The sequence below is a fragment of the Mobula hypostoma genome, chromosome 1, assembly GCF_963921235.1.
Source record: "Mobula hypostoma chromosome 1, sMobHyp1.1, whole genome shotgun sequence".
NCBI lineage: Eukaryota > Metazoa > Chordata > Chondrichthyes > Myliobatiformes > Myliobatidae > Mobula > Mobula hypostoma.
Window position 1 is genome coordinate 51,152,868 of NC_086097.1, and position 22,239 is coordinate 51,175,106.

A 22,239-nucleotide genomic window follows, 5' to 3' on the forward strand; every position below is an offset into this window, starting at 1 on the left:
TCAAATGACAATATCGAACCTGCCTCTACTACTTCTGCTGGAAGCTCATTCCACACAGCTACCACTCTCTGGGTAAAGAAGTTCCCCCTCATGTTACCCCTAAACTTTTGCCCCTAATTCTCAACTCATATCTTCTTGTTTGAATCTCCCCTACTCTTAATGGAAAAAGCCTATCCATGTCAACTCTATCTATGCCCCTCATAATTTTAAATACCTCTATTAAATCCCCCTCAACCTTCTACGCTCCAAAGAATAAAGACCCAAAGAATAAAGACCCAACTTGTTCAACCTTTCTCTGTAACTTAGGTGCTGAAACCCAGGTAACATTCTAGCAAATCTTCTCTGTACTCTCTTTATTTTGTTGATACACTTCCTATAATTCGGTGACCAGAACTGTACACAATACTCCAAATTTGGCCTTACCAATGCCTTATACAATTTTAACATTAAATCCCAACTCCTATACTCAATGCTCTGATTTATAAAGGTCAGCATATCAAAAGCTTTCTTCACCAGCCTATCCACATGAGATTCCACCTTCAGGGAACTATGCACCATTATTCCTAGATCCCTCTGTTCTACTGCATTCTTCAATGCCCTACCATTTACCACGTGTGTCCTCTTTTGATTAGTCCTACCAAAATGTAGCACCTCACATTTATCAGCATTAAACTCCATCTGCTATCTTTCAGCCCACTCTTCTAAATGGCCTAAATCTCTCTGCAAGCTTTGAAAACCTACTTCATTATCCACAACTCTATCCATCTTAGTATCATCTGCATACTTACTAATCCAATTTACCACCCCATCATCCAGATCATTAATGTATATGACAGTCAACATTGGACCCAGTACAGATCCCTAAGGCTCACCACTAGTCACCGGCCTCCAACCTGACGAACAGTTATCCACCACTACTCTCTGGCGTCTCCCATCCAGACACTGCTGAATCTATTTTACTACTTCAATATTAGTACCTAACAATTGAACCTTCCTAACTAACCTTCCGCGTGGAACCTTGTCAAAGGCCTTACTGAAGTCTATATAGACAACATCCACCGCTTTACCCTCATCAACTTTCCTAATAATCTCTTCAAAAAATTCAATAAGATTTGTCAAACACGACCTTCCACACACAAATCCATGTTGACTGTTCCTAATCAGACCCTGTCTATCCGGGTAATTATATATACCATCTCTAAAAATACTTTCCATCAATTTACCCACCACTGACGTCAAACTCACAGGCCGATAATTGCTAGGTTTTCTCTTAGAACCCTTTTTAAACAATGGAACAACATGAGTAATACACCAATCCTCCGGCACCATCCCTGTTTCGAATGACATTATCCTGTCAGGACCTGGAGACTTATCCACTTTTATATTCCTTAAAAGCACCAGTACTTCCTCTTCTTTAATCATCATAGTTTCCATAACTTCCCTACCTGTTTCCCTTACCTTACACAATTCAATATCCTTCTCCTTAGTGAATACCGAAGAAAAGAAACTGTACAATATCTCCCCCATCTCTTTTGGTTTCACTCATAGCTGTCCACTCTGATTCTCTAAGGGACCAATTTTATCCCTCACAATCCTTTTGCTATTAATATAACTGTAGAAACCCTTTGGATTTATTTTCACCTTACTTGCCAAAGCAACCTCGTATCTTCTTTTAGCTTTTCCAATTTCTTTCTTAAGATTCTTTTTACATTCTTTATATTCCTTGAGCACCTCATTTACTCCATGTTGCCTATATTTTTGTAGATATCTCTCTTTTTCCAAACCAAGTTTCCAATATCCCTTGAAAAACATGGCTCTCTCAAACTTTTAACCTTTCCTTTCAACTCAACAGGAACATAAAGATTCTGTACCCTCAAAATTTCACTTTTAAATGACCTCCATTTCTCTATTATATCTTTCCCATAAAACAAATTGTCCCAATCCACTCCTTCTAAATCCTTTCACATCTCCTCAAAGTTAGCCTTTCTCCAATCAAAAATCTCAACCCTGGGTCCAGACCTATCCTTCTCCATAATTATATTGAAACTAATGGCATTGTGATCTCTGGACCCGAAGTGCTCCCCAACACATACCTCTGTCACCTAACCTACCTCATTCCCTAACAGGAGATCCAACACTTCCCCTTCTCTAGTTGGTACCTCTATGTATTGCTGCAAAAATCTATCCTGCACACGTTTTACAAACTCCAAACCATCCAGCCCTTTTACAGTGTGGGCTTCCCAGTCTATGTGTGGAAAATTAGAATCTCCCACAATCACAACCTTGTGCTTACTACAAATATCTGCTATCTCCTTACAAATTTGCTCCTCCAATTCTCGCTCCCTATTTGGTCTAAAATACACCCCTATAAGTGTTACACCACCATTCCTCAATTCCATCCAAATAGCCTCCCTAGACAAGCCCTTTAATCTATCCTTCCGGGGCACCACTGTAATATTTTCTGTGACAAGCAATACAACACCTCCCCCTCTTGTCCCTCTGATTCTATCACACCTGATGCAATGAAATCCAGGAATATTTAGTTGCCAATCACACCCCTCCTGCAACCATGTTTCACTAATAGCTACCACATCATACTTCCAGGTATCAATCCATTCTTTAAGCTCATCCAGCTTTCTTATAATGCTGCTAGCATTAAAATAAATGCATTTATGAAAATTTTTCACCTCTTACTCTGTTTATCACTAACGGTGCAAACAACTTTACTATTTTCTTTTTCTTCCTTCTCCCCTACATCTGTTTCTACACTCTGGTTCCCCTCCCCTCTTGTATCAAGTTTAAATCCACTGGAGCCTCTCTAGCAAACCTACCTGCAAGAATATTTGTCCCCTCCAGTTCAGATGTAAACCATCCCGCCGGAACAGGTACCACCTTCCCTGGAAAACTGCCCAATTATCTATAAATCTGAAGCCCTCCCTCCTGGACCATGTCTTCAGCCACGTGTTGATCTGCGCTATCTTACAATTTCTAAACCTGCCTGCACGTGGCACTGGTAGCAATCCTGGAGGTCCTGTCCTTTAACTTGGTGCCTAACTCCCTAAACTCACCTTTCAGGACCTCCTCATTCTTCCTACCCACGTCATTGGTAGGACCACGACATCTGGCTGCTCACCCTCCCTCAAGAGTACTGAGAACTTGATCCGAGATATCACGGACCTTGGCACCAGGGAGGGATCTGGGATTCTCAATCTTTTCCACAGAACCTCTGATCTGTCCCCCTAACTATTGAATCCCCTATCACTACTGCTCTCCTCTTCTGAGCTAAGGGTCCCGCCTCGGTGCTAGAGACACAACCACTGCAACTTGTCCCTGGTAGGTCATCCCCATCAATAGTATCCAAAATGATATATTTATTATTGGTGGGAACAGCCACAGGGGGTGCTCTGCTCATTCTGTCTATTCCCATTCCCTCTCCTGACAGTCACCCAGCTACCTGTATCCTGACTCTTAAGGGTGACCATCTCCCTGTAACTCCTGTTTATTTCTGCCTCTGCCTCACAAATGATCTGAAGTTCATCTAGCTCCAGCTCCCTAACTCGGTTTGTCAGGAGCTGCAGCTGGATGCACCTTTTACAGGTGTAGTCATCAGGGATGATTGTGCTCATCCTGACTTCCCACATATTGCAAATGGAGCACTCAACTGCCCTAACTGTTGCCTCCATTACATACTCCTAAGGTAATTAAATTAATTAAAGGAACTTACCCGGCCTTACCTCATTTGAAGTGAAGCTCGTCCTTCAGCCTCTGCTTGCCGAAGCCACTCGAGCCAAAGCCTTCCTACTCTGTCTTCCACTACTCCGTCGCCCGCTACAACCATAATGTCCTGGTAAAACCTTTCACCATGCTTGTCACTGACAGTGTCAAGATTTGCAGGGAAAAAGTCTACTGCACATAGTTTGGTGTTCTGTAGTCGCCAAGAAAACTTTCAACATCCTTGAAAGCCTTCCAGGCAATTTTCTCTGGTCCTACTAGAAGTTCTTTGAATTACCTACCATTGATAACCCGTTTGATTTGTGGGCCAATAAAAACTCTTTCCTTAATTTTGACAATAAGCTAGCCAATAATATTAAAGAGGATCCCTAAAGTTTCTTCTGATACATAAAGTGTAAAAGAGGCAAGAGTGGATATCGGACTGCTGGAAAAGGTTGCTGGAGAGGACAATGAAATGGAGGATAAATTGATTAAGTACTTTGTGTTAGTCTTCACTAGCAGTATGGTGGAACTTCCAGGTGTCAGGATCATGAAGTGTGTGAAGTTACCATAACCAGAGAGGAGGTTCTTGGGAAACTGAAAGATCTGAAGGTAGATAAATCACCTGCACAAGATGGTGTACATCCCAGGGTTCTGAAAGAGATGGTTGAAGAGGTATTAGTAATAATCTTTCAGGAATCACTAGATTCTAGCATGGTTCCAGGAGACTGGAAAATTGCAAATGCCACTCCACTCTTCAAGAAGGGAGAGAGGCAGAAGAAAGGTAAACTATATTGCAGTTAGTTTGACCTCACTGGTTGGGAAGATGTTGGAGTACATGGAGCATATGATGAAATAGGCTGTAGTCAACAGTTTCCTCAAGGGGAATTCTCTGAAGAAATAACAAGGAGGATAGAAAAAGGAGAATAGGTTGCTGTTGTATACTTAAGACTTTCAGAAGGCCTTTGACAAGGTGCCACACAAGGCTGCTTAATGAGCTACAAGCCCATGGTATTACAAGAAAGATTCTAGCATGGATAAAGCAGTGGCTGATTGGCAGGAGGCAAAGAATGGGACCAAAGGGAGCCTTTTCTGACTGGCTGCCAGTGACTAGTGATGTTCTACTTGGGTCTGTGCTGGGACGGATTCTTTTAACTTTATATGTCAATGATTTGGATAATGGAATTGATTGCTTTGTTGCAAAGTGTGCAAACAATATGAAATAGTTGGAAGAGCAGGTAGTTTTGAGGAAGTAGAGAGGCTACAGAAGGACATAGCCAGATTAGGAGAATGGGCCTAGAAGTAACAGATGGAATACAGTATTGGGAAGTGTATGGCCATACACTTTGGTAGAAGAAATGAAATAGTTGACTATTTTCTAAATAGAGAGAAAATACAACAAACTGAGGCGAAAGGGACTTGGGAGACCTTGTGCAGGATTCCCTTAAGGTTAACTTACAGGTTGAGCCAGTAGTAAGGAAGGCAAATGCAATGTTAATCATTTCAAGAGGATTAGAATATAAAAGCAAGAATATAATGTTGAAGCTTTATAAAGCACTTGTGAGGTCTCACTTGGAGTATCGTGAGCAGTTTGGGCTCACATATCTTGGAAAGGATATGCTGAAACTGGAGAGGGTTCAAAGGAGGTTCACAAAAATGATTCCAGGTTTGAACAGCTTGTCGTATGAAGAACATTTGATAACTCTGGGCCTGTTTTCACTAGAATTCAGAAGAATGAGGGGTGAACTCATTGAAACCTATCGAATGGTGAAAGGCCTTGATAGAGTGGATGTGGAGAGGATGTTTCCTATGGTGGGAGTGTCTAAGACCAGAGGATGCAGCCTCAGAATAGAGGGCATCCTTTTAGAAGGGAGATGAGGAAGAATTTCTTTAGGCAGAGAGTAGTGAATCTGTGGAATTCTTTGCCACAGGCAGTTGTGGAGGCCAAGTCTTTATGTATATTTAAGGCAGAGGGGGATAGAGTTTTGATTGGTCGGGACATGAAGTGATACGGGGAGAAGGCAGAAGATTGGGGCTGAGGGTAAATTGGATCAGCCATGATGAAATGGCCAAGCAGACTTGATGGGCTAAATGGCCTAATTCTGCTCTTGTGTCTTATGTTCTTATTCTGGGAAACATCCATCTCAAATATCAAAGTCCTTCACCTTCCTTGTTCATCACTTTCACAAAATTTTTCATAAGCCCCAGTTTTATATTTGATGGGTCTACAAGTGGCTTCTGTGCCACACTTTCTTGCCCTGGAACCAACTGCTTACCAAGTGGCCAATCCTTTTTAATATAATGAGGTTCTTCAACAACAGTACTTGGTGTATCTGAGCTGCATTCCCAGTAGCAATGCTACTACTTTCACCATAGACGTTAGAGTTGTAGTTGCTGTACTCTATGTGTTTCAACGAGCCTCCCAAATTTCAGTAGTCTTCTTTCATGTGTACTACACAGCTAATTGGTACTGAAGGGAGGACATTGCCTTTGTGTAGCAGCACAACTTCTGGGCTGAACACTGAAGAGTAAATAAAAAGATGTCATTGCTGTGGGTCATGCTGGCAACCCAAAGCAGTCAAAAACCCATGTCAGTGCAGAAACACATTATCTACCTGACCAAACAACTGTGTCAAATCTTCTTGGCGGCTGCAAAAGACAGAAATTTTTGTGCCTGTTGACAGCAGATTCCAACCTTGCAGTCTTGAACCCAGTAATTCTGCTTTTGACCTTGACAAACCCAAGTCTCTGACCATGTCATTTAACTCAGATTGTGTTACCAGATGAGGCTCACTTGACATAAACGGTTCAAAATCTGCATCAGTATCGTTTTCCATTCCTGGCTCGTGCATCATGGCATAATCGTCTGCCCCTCTATACTCCATGTCTCTGGTGGCTTTGGTATTGGAAGACTAACGTCAGGTGGCACAGGTCTCATGGCTGAAGGGAGATTGGGGTATGGATTTCTTGTTTTTAGCAGAGAAACCAGACACTGGTCAGACAGAAGGAGCAGTCTGTCACATGATCCTTCTGCTCTTGCATTATTTTCTGAAGTTCACTGTCCCCAGCACTTCTGAGCCAAGCTCCAAGATTAACAGCGCATGTTGCACAACAAATGTGAGGATCCCTGGCTTTGTCTTGGTCACCAATTTTACACCCAAAGTAGAGTTCTAGGCTTTCTTAATAAGAGGAGTCATGCTGTCTTGAGATTTAAGCGTACGTTCACCACAAATATAACGAAGTACTGTGGATGTTGCAATACCGGCAAGACATTTTGCTATCACAAATACTCCAGGAAATACAATTACTTTATAAAAAGTACACACAATATGTTATGCACATCAATGTGATCACAAACTGATCACATTGTAAACAATGTGTAGAACGGTGTGTGAGTGATGCTTTTACAACCTTTGTAAATCCTGTCCTGCCATGCGGCATCCACTCTGCCTAAGCATGCCTGGGCAAGATAGAAAACTTTTCAGCTTACATTGTGGGCAATGTTTTAATTTACTTGAATTTTGAAATGAAATGACAAATACAGGCGATTTCAAAAGAACGGTGCATGATAGGGCAAGTTCATGGTCACTTTCATGACTGGCAGAATCTATCAAATACACCCAAAAATATTCAGGAAGCAAAATCTTTGTTGTCCAGTATAACTGACTCCTCCCCAAAACAGATGGAAAGTCCCAATTATAGAGAACGAACTGATGAATAATATTGAATCACATAAAAAGTTTATTGGAAATTTATGCAAGTTTATACATATTATTGCACTAAAGTAATTAATAAATACCAATCTTTATACTGCTGAATTGCTGAATTCACAAATGGAGTGAAATTTCAATGTTTTATAAAAAGCCGGGCATCTATGAAAATATTCTTGCTAAAGATCATAACTGTACAAAACATTATAATTTGTACAAAATACATCCTTTTATAAGTAAAAAGAGTTCAAATAAGCTTTAATGTATCCCTGATTTAATTGCAAGATATTTCTGAAATAACATGTGCCTAATCAGTAAATAAAATGCTTGCTAAACAAGCCAAATAAAAGTGCCACATTACACCCAAACAACAAAATGTTCTCATGAATGCAACATGTGGAGCTAAAGTAATAAAACAAAAAGGGGAAAAGAGCAGTGTAAATGCCAAACTAGTTTCATTTATAACTTTAAATGCATCATTATGATCATTACAATTGGTATGTAACAATGCCATAATATCAATCATTGCTTTCACTGTTCAAAATAAAACCACTGTGTTTGGCTTCACCTGTAAACATATTGCTGTTCTCTTCTGAAGTTAGTGTTGGATGCTTTAGCTTATTTCATGAAACCCTCAACAATCCGTACTTAAAGCTATGCAGGCAGACCTTGATGTCTTTTATAAAAGTTGTTGCTGCTGGAGCAAATCACTGCACTTTAACATCAAGGTACAAAACCTGGAAAGAGATAAACCAACATATACAAAAACAATTTATACAGTTTTGTTTAATTGGTCAAATTGTTGAAATTTAGACGCAATCACCTCCAAACTGATGTTTCTTCATAGCAAATATGAAAGTTTTAGGAGTTAAAATAAAATTTTAATATTATTCACATACTTCCACTGTCAGACATTTGCTGGAAAATTCTTGCCATGATGTTGTGCATACCACTGCTGTCTTTGCTTCCGATTTTCAAGCTCTGTTAAAAGGGCTTGTCTATATGCCTCATAAGATTTCACAATCCTTTCCAATTCCTTCATGAACAGCAGTTTCAGCAATCCCTGGTAAGTGTCCAAGTCTGCTAACTGGAAGAGTTCCCACTTTAGAATGTGATCGTACCTACAAAGATAGGAAAGACCAATGGAATTACATTTGATAAAAACCCTTCTGCTTCCAAGGAATATCTCTACTCAGCTGGATCTTGTACTCTATTTGAATATATTGTATTGTAGATATGCGCAGCTTCTGGGTGGAGCGCAACTGAATTGATCAAACTATTATTTATTGTGCCTAGCATGTCTAGCACAATGAACACAAGGGAGTGCATTATATCTCAAGGTTACCAATAGACATGACATATGTTTGATAGGTACACAGACACACTGTCTTCCAGCTCCAGAACATTTTGTTTTTGAGAACAACTAAGCAGATGGAGAAGCTACTCAAATAAAACAAATTTCATTCAGATTAGCCACATATCTATTAAAATATTGAACAAGGGCTTCTGTAAAGCAAGATTTCTCTCCATTTAATTTAACCATTTCACTTTAAAAACACTATTCACTTATTACAGTATTGGGCACAGTTTTTAGTCCTTCCATTAAGCTAAAGCTTTTTATATGTACAGAAAACTTGGCTGTAATAAAGCTTTGCCTTAATGGAAGGAGGAAAATATCCTGTTTCATGCTGAAAGACTAATCACAAAACCAGCCAATCAGCCCATCCAGTCAATACCAATGATTAACCACTGACTGACATTAATCCCATCTTATTCTCAACTCCAATGTGGTCTTGGGAAAAATGAAAACTCTAAAGGCCAGAAATGAACCAGGATTAATGGAGCAGAGTTCAACTAATTGTTCCACTTTAAAATTGACTTACAAAAATACTCTGAAGTTAAATTATGGAAACTCACTTGCTGATGTCTAAATCCTTTTCTACAACGCTCTGAATGTCCAGTTTACAAATAAATCCCACAGTAGTCAATGAGACAATTTCTCCACCCAATGTCATAATGCCTAATTTGCCTTGTGCTCCATCCAGCTGTTGCTAGGAAATGCAGGCTGCTACTCAAATTTGATGAACATAGTTACTTCAACAGTACTTCATATGCAAATTTTACAACATCACATGCCCTAAACTTTCAATAACTTAGGGTAAAGACATGATTACTAAGGAGACCTTAGATGATTTTACACCAGCACCACTATTCAATGAACAGCACGGATGTGGAACTCTGCTTGAAATCTACATATGTGAAGATATGCCTGGATGAGTAGAAATGGCTATGAGGGCCAAGAGCCGTTAAGTGGGACTACCCGAGATACCCCATTCTTTGCTGACGTTATGTACCTTTCTATGAATCATCTTCCCAGATAAGTGTGAGGTGGTTCATTTTAGTAGGTCAAATATGATGGCAGAATGTAGTATTAATGGTAAGACTCTTGGCAGCGTGGAGGACCAGAAGGATCTTAGGGTCCGAGACCATAGGACACTCAAAGCTGCTGCACAGGTTGACTCTGTGGTTAAGGCGGCATACGATGCATTGGCCTTCATCAACTGTGGGATTGAGTTTAAGAGCCGAGGAATAATGTTGCAGCTATATAGGAGCCTGGTCAGACCCCACTTGGAGTACTCTGCTCATTTCTGGCACCTCACTACAGGAAGGATGTGGAAACCACAGAAAGGGTGCAGAGGAGATTTACAAGGATGTTGCCTGGATTGAGGAGCATGCCTTATGAGAATAGGTTGAGCGAACTTGGCCTTTTCTCCTTGGAGCGACGGAGGATGAGAGGTGACTTGACAGAGGTGAACAAGATGAGAGGCATTGATTGTGTGGATAGTCAGAGGTTTTCTCCCAGGGCTGAAATGGCTAGCATGAGAGGGCGCAGTTTTAAGGTGCTTGGAAGTAGGTACAGAGGAGATGTCAGGGGTAAGTTGTTGTTGTTGTTGTTTTTCTTTAAATAAACGCAGAGTGGTGACAGCGTGAAATGGGCTGCGGGCGACGATGGTGGAGGCAGAAACGATAAGGTTTTTTTTAAAGAGACTCTTGGATAGGTACATGGAGCTTAGAAAAATAGAGGGCTATGGGTAACCCTAGGTACTTTCTAAGGTAAAGACATGTTTAGCACAGCTTTATGGGCAGAAGGGCCTGTATTATGCTGTAGGTTTTCTATGTTTCTATGTTTTACAAGGCTGTTTAAGGGGATGATATGAACATTCAGTCACAATGCTGCAATTTACCCCTTAAAATATAAAATTAGGCCTCAAAATAAAAATTCCACAATTTTAAACCCCGAACGTCTGCACCTATCCTGTGTATAAAATGGCTACAACATTTGGTGTTAATATCACAAAGCTCCAATGACCAGAATTGAATTGTGACCAGATACTGTAGTGTTTGTGTTTTCCTTGTCTGTGTAGGCTTCCCTTGGTGCTTCAGCTTCTTTTTGCATCCCAAATTAGTGTTGACTGGCAGGTTAGCTGAACAATTTAAACTATGGCCCTGGTGTAGTGGGTAGTGGGGAAGCCAGGGACAGGGCTATGGTATAGATTTTGGGAACACAAGACGGCAGGTTACAGGGAAATGGGGGGGGGGGGGAAAAAGAGGGCTGGGAGAGATGGCATAGATTTGATTGGCTGATTGGTCTCATTCTATGTCACAAGAAACGGAAATAATAATAGTATTATAATTCCATTAATCGTCATGAACTTCTAACCTCTCATATGCCATCTGAAAAACTCAGCTGTTTTGGTCTCTGGCATATGACAAGAAGTGTCGTAAATGGACCAGGTACTTCTTACACCTCCCTCCCCTTTCTCGATCTCACGGCTATCTCTGGAGACAGCTTATCCACTGATGTCTATAATAGACATGCGGAGTCTGAACATTGATTTCTTGAACTTCTGGTAATGCCCCCCACCCCCATCTCCTTCACCATTTCCCATCCCCTTTTCTCCCTCCCACCTTATCTCCTTACCCACCCATCACCCCTTTTCTTTCTTCCATGGCCTTGTCTCTTTCATCAACTTCTCAGCTCTTTAGTTCAGGTTTCACCTACCACTTTGCGTTTCTCCATTCCCCTCCCCCCAACTTTTCAATCTACTCCTCAGCTTTATTCCGCACCCTCCCCCCAGTCCTGCCGAAGGGTCTTGGCCTGAAACGTCTTTTCCATAGATGCTGCCTGGCCTGCTGAGTTCTTCCAACATTGTGTTTATTCCAAATGAAAAACTTGCATATTATTCCAAGAGTTGTTAAAAAAAAGTTGTATTTTAATATTGCTACCCATGACCTCAGGAAATCTCAGTTTTATAGTCAATTACATACCTGCCCCAATTGTAGTATAATAATTTATTTTTTTTTAAAACGATCAATTGTGATTAGCAAACACAAGGAAATTTGCAGATGCTGGAAATTCAAGCAACACACACAAATGCTCAGCCCAAAACGTCGCTTGTACCTCTTCCTATAGATGCTGCCTGGCCTGCTATATTCCACCAGCATTTGTGGTAATTGCAATTAGATTGGTTTCAAGATGGAGACGCAGTGAAAAGTCTGCTTTACTGAGCTCAGCACCGCAACACCGATAATTTTGCATATAAACTTACCTGTTTCAACTTTTTCTTAAATGCTCAAGTGTCGGATTTAATGGTATGAACATTGATGAGTATTTTTTTGAGCTGCTTCAACACCATGCCATCAAAAGGTACTAAGAAGGCGGCCAAGATGGGCTGCACAGAGCGCTCGCCCGGGGCTGAGGAGCTAGCTACTGTTTTTCGTCAAGTAATTCAGGAAGTTATGGAGAACATATCCAAAATGACAGACGAGAAGCTGGCTCCACTCTCTCTAACACTCAAAACCACACATTGGAGCTTAAAAATCTTGATACAAGAACAACCGAAGCCGAGGGCCAAGTCTCCGCGGTAGAAACTGTAACTAATCAGGCCCAAAGCTGCATCTGGGCGCTGGATAAGCAAGTTCAAAGCCTGTCTGACTATATCGATGATCTTGAGAACAGAGGTAGGAGAAAGAATATACGAATCATCGGTCTACCTGAAGGTACAGAAGGCAGCCAACTGGCGAAATTTTGAGGGCTGGCTACCTAAATTCCTTGATTTGGAAACCAAGGCTGGACGCATTGAAGTGGAAAGAGCTCACCATATGCCGGTGCCAAAACCGGGCCCAGGCTAACGCCCTCGACCTGTCCTCATGGGGTTCCACAATTTCAGTGATAAGCAAAGAGTGATGGAGGCTTAGAGGCACCGTGGGACTGATACCCAGGCTTTAATATATGAGGGATCCAGGCTTATGTTTTTTTTCCCCCAAGATTCTTCGGCAGCCGTTATTCAGAAGCACAAGGAATTCGATCAGGTAAAGAAGCGGCTGAGAGAATCCTGAATCCAGTACTTTGCTATATCCAGCGGTGCTGAAAGTCACCTACAATGGGACCACCAAGATATTTGATTCTCCTGGCACAGGTTGGGCTAAAGAATGTATACAGTATATTGTATAGCCCTGGTTATGGACGATAACATGCTCGATGGTCGCTTTATTTTACCTTTTCATTACTCGATGGCAAGAAATCTTATAGGATGGGTAACGTGTTTGGTTTGATTGATACAGTTTCATTATTTAAATTAGCGGTGCTGCTCCAGCCTAGAGGAGTTTAAACATGATGGTAACAAATCGGTGGATGGATAAACTATGCCCTGTTTTCATTTTTGACTATGTTAAATGCCATATTGGCAATGGGGCAGAATATGGGGTGCTAGAAGTTCAGATATCCCCTTTAAGTGTGGGATAAGCCCTCTTGTTCAGCGCTGTTGGTGCTTTGTTTTTTTGTGTTTTTTTAAAATTTACTTATTGCTGCCCAGCTGATCTTAAGTCAGGTTTCTTCTCCTCTGGAGTCACATGATTGTTATAAAGGGTTATGACCAGTAATATATTAAAATTGTGCACTTGGAACATTAAGGGGAGTCATTCACCAATCAAGACAAAGAAAATCCGACTAAACCTGAAAAAGGAAAGGGTGGATATAGCCTTATTGCAGGAGACACATTTAAATGATAAAGAACATCTAAAACTGCAACAGAGTGGATTTGATCAAGTCTATTTTTCATCTTTTAATACCTGGAGTAAGGGAGTGGCCATTTTAATTAGGAAGAACTTACCTTTTAAGTTATTAGACTGTATTAAGGATAAGAATGGGAGAGTTGTGATTGTTAAGGCTTCAATATATGGAGAGGAATATGGTATTCTCAATGTTTACTGCCCTCCAGCTCATCCTCTCAAATTCCTAACAGGTGCCTTCTCCAAACTTACAAGCTTTTCAATAAAAAACATAAAAACATAGAAAATAGGTGCAGGAGTAGGCCATTCGGCCCTTCGAGCCTGCACCACCATTTATTATGATCATGGCTGATCATCCAACTCAGAACCCCGCCCCAGCCTTTCCTACATACCCCCTGATCCCCGTAGCCACAAGGGCCATATCTAACTCCCTCTTAAATATAGCCAATGAACTGGCCTCAACTGTTTCCTGTGGCAGAGAATTCCACAGATTCACCACTCTCTGTGTGAAGAAGTTTTTCCTAATCTCGGTCCTAAAAGGCTTCCCCTTTATCCTCAAACTGTGGCCCCTCGTTCTGGACTTCCCCAACATTGGGAACAATCTTCCTGCATCTAGCCTGTCCAATCCCTTTAGAATTTTATACGTTTCAATCAGATCCCCCCTCAATCTTCTAAATTCCAACGAGTACAAGCCCAGTTCATCCAGTCTTTCTTCATATGAAAGTCCTGCCATCCCAGGAATCAATCTGGTGAACCTTCTTTGTACTCCGTCTATGGCAAGGATGTCTTTCCTCAGATTAGGGGACCAAAACTGCACACAATACTCCAGGTGTGGTCTCACCAAGGCCTTGTACAACTGCAGTAGTACCTCCCTGCTCCTGTACTCGAATCCTCTCACTATAAAAAAACATTATTGTAGGTGGGGATTTTAATTGTCTCATGGACCCATTGATGGACAGAGTGCCTACTGGACCCCATTGCTCTCCTCACAGTCCAAACAAATCATGGACTTATGTGGAGAACTAGGACTTGTGGATGTCTGGAGGTTGTTATATCCCTCAGACAAAGACTTCACATTTTTTTCTAATCCACACAAGTGTTACACTAGAATAGACTTTTTTCTGAACCCCAACACGCTCCTAGAATTAATTGTATCCTGCACAACTAGAAATACTGCTATTTCTGACTATGCAGCAGTATATTTAAATATTAAGCCCAAAGATAATTCAGCACGATCTAGACATTGGAGACTGAATCCTTTTATTCTAAAAGATAATAAATTTATAGACTACTTTACTTCCGCATTCAAAACTTTCCTATCTATCAATTCCAAATCAGCTAGTAGTCCATCGATGATCTGGAAAACCGCTAAGGCCTATGCAAGGGGATTAAATATCTCCTACTCTGCTAGTAAGAAGCGACAAGCTGCGGAACAGCAGCGCCTAGTAGAAGCAAGGCTTGCGGCAGCTGAAAAGGATAATAATAAGCCTTCTGCAGCCAAGTTACAGAATATCACAGCCCTACGCTGTACACTAAACTCTTACACAAGCAGCCAAAAGAAAACTGACATTTGCTAAACGACGATTGTTTGAACATGGTGAGAAACCAGGTAGGTATTTGGCTTATTCAGCTAGAAAGAAAATTGCCTCTCAGACTATTGCTTCAATTAGGGATGGGACAGGAGCCCTCACTAGTAATTCTAAAATGATTAAGGTTGTGTTTAAGAATTTTTACTCTAAACTGTATCAATCTGAGCAATGTAATGATGGACAATCGAGGATGGAGTCCTTTTTCAGGAATTTAGATCTCCTATGCATTTCTTCTGAACAAGAGTCCCTCCTCAATGCTCCATTATCTATACATGAGGTACAGGAAGCTGTGAGACAGCTCCAAAGTGGGAAGGCCCCTGTCCTGATGGACTCACTAGTGAATTCTATAAAGAGTTCACAGGGTTAGTCATAGTCATACTTTATTGATCCCAGGGAAAATTGGTTTTCATTATAGTTGCACCATAAATAATAAATAGTAATAAAACCATAAACAGTTAAATAGTAATATGTAAATTATGCCAGTAAATTATGAAGTAAGTCCAGGACCAGCCTATTGGTTCAGGGTGTCTGACCCTCCAAGGGAGGAGTTGTAAAGTTTGATGGCCACAGGCAGGAATGACCTCCTATGACGCTCTCGTGTTGCATCTCTGTGGAATGAGCAGATGTGCATGAAATGGAAGAGATGTGTTTGAGAGCAGAGTTATTATCAGAGCCTATGCTCAACATGTTCAATCATGCATTTGATTGTGGTCTCCTCCCACCAATCATTGAGAGAAGCTAATATCTCCCTAATTCTTAAGAAAGGAAAGAGCCCTGAAGATTGTGCCTCCTACAGGCCTATTTCATTGTTAAATGTTGACTTTAAAGTCTTATCTAAAACCTTAGCGTTGTGATTAGAAACTGTGTTACCTTTTATCATAAAAGAGGATCCTACGAGTTTTGTAAAAGGCCGTAGATCATCTAACAATATCAGAAGATTATTTAATGTGATTCAGACATGTCAGCAACAGGCAGTGGACGGCTTGGTGGTTTCCTTAGATGCAGGAAAGGCCTTTGATCGTGTCCAATGGCTGTATTTTTTTTCCCCCACTATAGAATGATTTGCTTTGGGCAATGATTTATTAAGTGGGTGAAGGTTCTTTATAATGGCCCTTTGGCTGCGATTCTAATCGTATTAGGTCACACAATTTTAGTATTCTGAGGGGCAACCAGCAGGGCTGCCCTTTATCACCACTACTTTTCACACTAGTGATCGAGCCATTGGCTGAGGCTATTCAGCGAGACCCCAAAATATCTGCTCCAGACATACGACTAAAGTCACATAAAATTACGCAAACACGAGGAAATCTGCAGATGCTGGAAATTCAAGCAACACACACAAAAAATGCCGGTGAACACAGCAGGCCAGGCAGCATCTATAGGAAGAGGTACAGTCAACGTTTCGGGCCGAGACCCTTCCTCAGGACTAACTGAAAGAAGAGATAGTAAGAGATTTGAAAGTGGGGGGGGGAATCAGAAATGATAGGAGAAGACAGGAAGGGGAGGGATGGAGCTAAGAGCTGGGAAGTTGATTGGCAAAAGGGATACAAGGCTGGAGAAGGGAAAGGATCATGGGACGTGAGGCTGGGGGTGGGGGGGGGGATGGCCAAGGAGTTATAGTGAGAGGGACAGAGGAAGAAAAAAAAAGAAGTGGGGGGGAAGAAAAAATTAATAATAATAAATAAAGGATGGAGTACGAAGGGGAGGTGGGGCATTAACGGAAGTTAGGGAAGTCAATGTTCATGCCATCAGGTTGGAGGCTACCCAGAAGAAATATAAGGTGTTGTTCCTCCAACCTGAGTGTGGCTTCATCTTTACAGTAGAGGAGGCCATGGATAGACATATCAGAATTGGATGGGACGTGGAATTAAAATGTGTGGCCACTGGGAGATTCTGCTTTCTCTGGCAGACACAGCGTAGGTGTTCAGTGAAACGGTCTCCCCGCCTGCGTCAGGTGTCCCCAGTATATAGAAGGCCGCATCGGGAGCACCAGACCCAGTATATCAGCCCAGCCGACTCACAGGTGAAGTGTCGCCTCACCTGGAAGGACAGTCTGGGGCCCTGAAGTGGGGGGGGGGGGTGGAGAGAGGAAAAGATGTGTTTAGTAGTGGGATCCCGTTGGAGGTGGCGGAAGTTACGGAGAATAATATGATGGACCCGGAGGCTGGTGGGGTGGTAGGTGAGGACAAGGGGAACCCTATTCCTAGTGGGGTGGCAGGAGGATGGGGTGAGAGATGTGCGTGAAATGGAAGAGATGTGTTTGAGAGCAGAGTTGAGTTGATGGTGGAGGAAGGGAAGCCCCTTTCTCTATATAAAAAAAAAGGACATCTCCTTCATCCTGGAATGAAAAGCCTCATCCTGAGAGCAGTTGCGGCGGAGATGGAGGAATTGCGAGAAGGGGATGACATTTTTGCAAGAGACAGGGTGGGAAGAGGAATAGTCCAGGTAGCTGTGAGAGTCCGTAGGCTTACAGTAGACATCAGTAGATAAGCTGTCTCCAGAGATAGAGACAGAAAGATCAAGGGGAGGGAGGTGTCGGAAATGGACCAGGTAAACTTGAGGGCAGGGTGAAAGTTGGAGGCAAAGTTAATGAAGTAAACGAGCTCAGCATGCGTGCAGGAAGGAGCGCCAATGCAGTCATCGATGTAGCGAAGGAAAAGTGGGGGACAGATACCAGTATAGGCTTGGAACATGGATTGTTCCACAAAGCCAACAAAAAGGCAGGCATAGCTGGGACCCATACAGGTGCCCATGGCTACACCTTTAGTCACATAAAATTACATTGTATGCGGATGATGTTCTAATTTTCTTATCAAACCCTGCTATATCAGTGCACCACCTTATACAATGCATCAATTCATTTAGCGCCTTTTCAGGTTATAAAATCAATTTTATTAAATCAGAGGCTATGCCTCTGACGGATCTGCAGCAGGTACCTGACACTCAGGATGTTTTCCCCTTTAAATGGTCACAGACAGGTTTTGTTAACTTGGGTATACTTATCACACCTACATTTGATCAATTGTTCAAAGCTAACTTTACACAGTTATTTGACAAAATCAAACAGGATCTTGAGCGATGGAGCACTCTTCCCATTTCTTGGCTTGGCTGAATATCCTTGCTGAAAATGAACATTCTTTCTCGTCTGCTCTACCCAATACCAATGATTCCAGTCATTTTTACCCAACAAATAATAAATAAATAAATAAATAAATAAATAAATGGCTGGTTTGTTTCTTTCATCTGGAACAAAAAAAAACCCTGTACTAAAACGTGTAAGTTACAGCTTCCCAGTAGTCTAGTGGTCTGGATTTTCCAGACATCAAAAAATAGCAATTAAGTTCCTTTTTATCTTATGTGGTTGACTGGGTTTGCAGGGACCCCTCCTCAATTTGGCTAGACATTGAAGCTTCACAAGCAAAACACCCTCTCATTAATTTGCTTTTCCTCACTAAGATGAAACTAGTTAAGGAATATTGTCACAATCCAATAACAATTAATACAGTCAGGGCTTGGAGGGCGGTGCGACAAATTGAGGGCAATGCAGCGAAAATATCACCCTTCGCTCCAATAACTGGCAGTCCAGATTTTCAGCCTGGCATAATGGATTCTGGATTTAAACTTTGGATTTCTAAGGGTATTTTCCATCTAGGAGATTTGTTTGATGAAGGAACGATGATGTCTTTTAGTCAAATAGTACAGAAATTTAACATACCCAACAAGGATGTTTTTCGTTTCTTTCAGATAAGAGATTATATACAGAAAAAAAAGCAACATTGTTAACTGATTTCTGTAGTTCTGACATAGAAAAGAGGGTGTTTCATTCTAAGGGTGAAGTCTCTATTAGAACTTTTTACAGCATCCTGAGGGAATGTTCTTGTGGAGAGGCTGAGCAGCTGGGAAGGGTCTGGGAGGAAGAGCTGGGAGTAGAAATTACAGCTGAAACATGGGAAGACATCTGTGATAAAGCAAAGAAGATTTCAGCTTGTAATAGAACTAAAACATTGCAATTCAAAATTCTGCATAGAGCCCATCTGACTCCAGATCATCTCTCGAAATTTAAGACAGGGGTTTCTCCAATGTGTTCTAAATGTACAGGAAATATTGGAACTTTCATCCACTGTTTTTGGACTTGTCCCAAACTTCAGGAGTGATATTTTGGGTGAAACGGAAAAGATTCTGAAGATGGAGCTTGAACTGGACCCAGTGTCTTTCCTCTTAGGCTTATCCAGCAGTTGTATTATTAATGCACATCAGAAAAAACTTTTTAACATCCTGACTTTTGGTGCAAGGAAGAACATTTTACTTTGTTGGATATCTGATAAGGCTCCTGGACTTTTTGGTTGGCGTAAATTAATCATGGAATACATTCCTTTGGACTTTTTGACATGTATGGTACACTCAAAAACAAATAGTTTTCATTAAACATGGCAACCTTTTCTTTAGTATATAGATGTAAACCTGTCTTCTATACTAATAAAGGCTTTTGTATAGGATGTTGTGGTGATGTCTATATTTTCATGGAAGTGTTCTGATACCTGATATCTGTGAGGGGAAGAAATGTAAATGTAAGTGTACCTGGAGTTATGCTGAGCAAAAAAAAAATTAAAACAATCAATTGCTCCATGTGATAGAAGATATTTTCAAATTAAGCACAAATACTGGTACTGATATGCACAATAATGAAACAGTAAAGTTATAAGGGGATCTGTAGAGTTTGATCTTATACATTTCTGCCATGTATAACTTGTCCTTAAAATTATCTTCTAGGCATTTCTGCTTGAAGTCAAATTCCATTTTTTGTTCAAAGTCCAAGAGAAACAAACATGAAACACAGAATTTCAAAAAAATATTGTGGTCGCGTACATGAAGAATAAGGATGCAGACCAACTTATCATACGACTGGCCGGAAAATTTGCAAGGCTAAAATATACAGGGTAGCCATCTCTTCTGGGTAATGGATAGCTGACCTTTACATTCTTGCTCAGTCACAGAGCACAGAAACAGGCTCTTTGGCCCACCACACTTATGCTGACCATCAAGAACCTATTTATACAAACCCCGTTCCTCAGCAAATGGTCTGATGTTTATTATAACTTGGCACTTCATGTCCTCAGATGTTCCTAAACAGTTCTGAGTGGCTGCCTCTACCAGGATGTCCCAAACTGCAACAACTATGTGGGTGAAAAGAACTCTTCAGAGAAAAATCGCAGAACTGAACTTTATGGTGCACTGCTTGATTGATATGTTAGGTAACATAGTGCAGGTTTCCCCCGCCCTCCGAAGGTATGCATAAGCCGGAATGTCGTAAAGCGAAGAAGCAATTACCATTTATTTATATGGGAAAATTTTGTGAGCGTTCGCAGACCCAAAAATAACCTACCAATCATGCCAAATAACACACAAAACCTAAAATAACAGTAACATATAGAAAAAACAGGAATACATGATAAATACACAGCCTATATATAGAAATACTTCTCTACAACCATTGCCTGCACAAATCTCCGTAGCGAGAATCTCACGTAAGCGCTCTCGGTAGAAAAACTCATGCAAGCACTATTGGCATAAATGCACTCTCCAGTAACCTTTAAACTCTGAAGCTGCCAAATCTACCAAATAACATATAAAAATACACAGCCTATATAAAGTAGAAATAATGTATGTACAATGATTGCCCATTGCATCGCCTCTGATCTGGGCCAACAATTATGTGCCAGGCGCACCTAATTAATTAGCATGTTTATTTCGGCTTTTTTCTTAAAGATGTGCTGTGTGCCTCCCGGCTACCGCTGCATTTTCCGCGAATCAGTACAGTATCTGTCCGGGGGCCGGGGGTTGGGGTGGTGGGACACGGGGGTGCCATCTCATTGTCGATCAGGGCAGGCAGCTCACCTTCTCCTATGACTGCCCACCTCGATGTCGAAGGTCGAAGTTCGTCGTCTGCTGTGGCTGATGTGGAAAGGCTTGCTTGACTGCTGAGCCTTGCACATTTTTCTATCACACAGTTCTTTGTAAGCACTCAAACCATCCTGCAAATATCCCCTAAACCTACGTACTCTTTCAAAATTAAAGTCGTACTTTATCATTGCAGCCAAAATCTCATGCAGTTGCTTCACTTTCGCTACTGCATTCGATTTCGATTGTTATCCTTTCCTCTTCCAATTGCATCAGCTCTTCATTTATCAAATCTTGGTCATGGGATGCCAAAACCTTTTCAACATCATCTTCGTCAGCTTCCACAAGCCAAACTCACTTTGTCCTTGCTTCGTTCACCACGATCGAAACGCTTAATTATGTCTAGTTTTACATTAAATGCAACACCCTTACGAGCTCTTTCAGGCTTTTCTGACACCTTAGAACTCATCTTACTAACGGCTGCTCAATGCAACGTGCTTAAGCAATGCCGTTCTGAATCCGGGGGTGAGCGGCTGCTCGGGGCACACGCTGCCTTTTATCGCTCGCTGCCTTTCTTCGTAACAGTGAAAACACCTTCTGAAAGCGAAAACAGGGTACTAATGTAGGTCTTTCGTAACAGTGAGGTTTCGTAAAGCGAACGTTCGAAAAGCCGGGGGGGGGGCACCTGTATTGAAATTTTAAACAATCATCACTCCATTCTTAAAATAAATGTATATTGGAGTAATTTCTGAACCAAGGACACAATATCTGGTCATCCAGTCTTATAATGTATGAAAACAAAAGCTTTTGCACAGAATAACTAATGACAACTATCAGAAATTAGCACTCTAAATATTGATTTTGAAATTAAATGAGGACTACCTACTTTTGTAAAATAAAATAAAATATAGCAGCTGACATGATCATCTGTGTACTTCATGATCACTTACTTTACTGGAGCCCTGGCATAGACTTTCAGCCAATCTGGAATTTCTGCTGTATGGTAGGGATTTGCAGGAACCAGCTGATTGCGATCAGTTTGTTGTGGTTGGTATGTAACAGGAGGAAGAAGAGGTGGAGGTTGGTCGTACCGAGGAACACTGCAATAACAAGTTTCAATATTAACAATAAACTAGCATACTACCCCAGTTTTTTTCCTAATAGGCGAGCCAACATAATCTTAAACTCAAAATTTTGATTATATCTCTGGTAAATACAGACTGCCCAGATGAAAGACAATACTATCATTCTATGTATAC

At 41.2% G+C, this 22,239-nt stretch overlaps 1 protein-coding gene across 2 annotated transcripts in view; it reads right to left on the reverse strand.

Annotated features, from left to right (window-relative positions):
- Window positions 1-7,441: 7,441 nt before the first annotated feature.
- The window catches only part of sav1 (salvador family WW domain containing protein 1), a 35,372-nt gene continuing 20,574 nt past the window's right edge, over window positions 7,442-22,239 (reverse strand). For both annotated transcript variants that reach the window (XM_063065812.1, XM_063065719.1), the window contains 2 exons: window positions 21,931-22,080; window positions 7,442-8,542 (listed from right to left, as the gene is read on the reverse strand). In XM_063065812.1, the coding sequence (XP_062921882.1) occupies window positions 8,329-8,542; window positions 21,931-22,080 (364 nt within the window). In that variant the 3' untranslated portion in view covers window positions 7,442-8,328. The remainder of the gene's footprint in view (window positions 8,543-21,930; window positions 22,081-22,239) is intronic.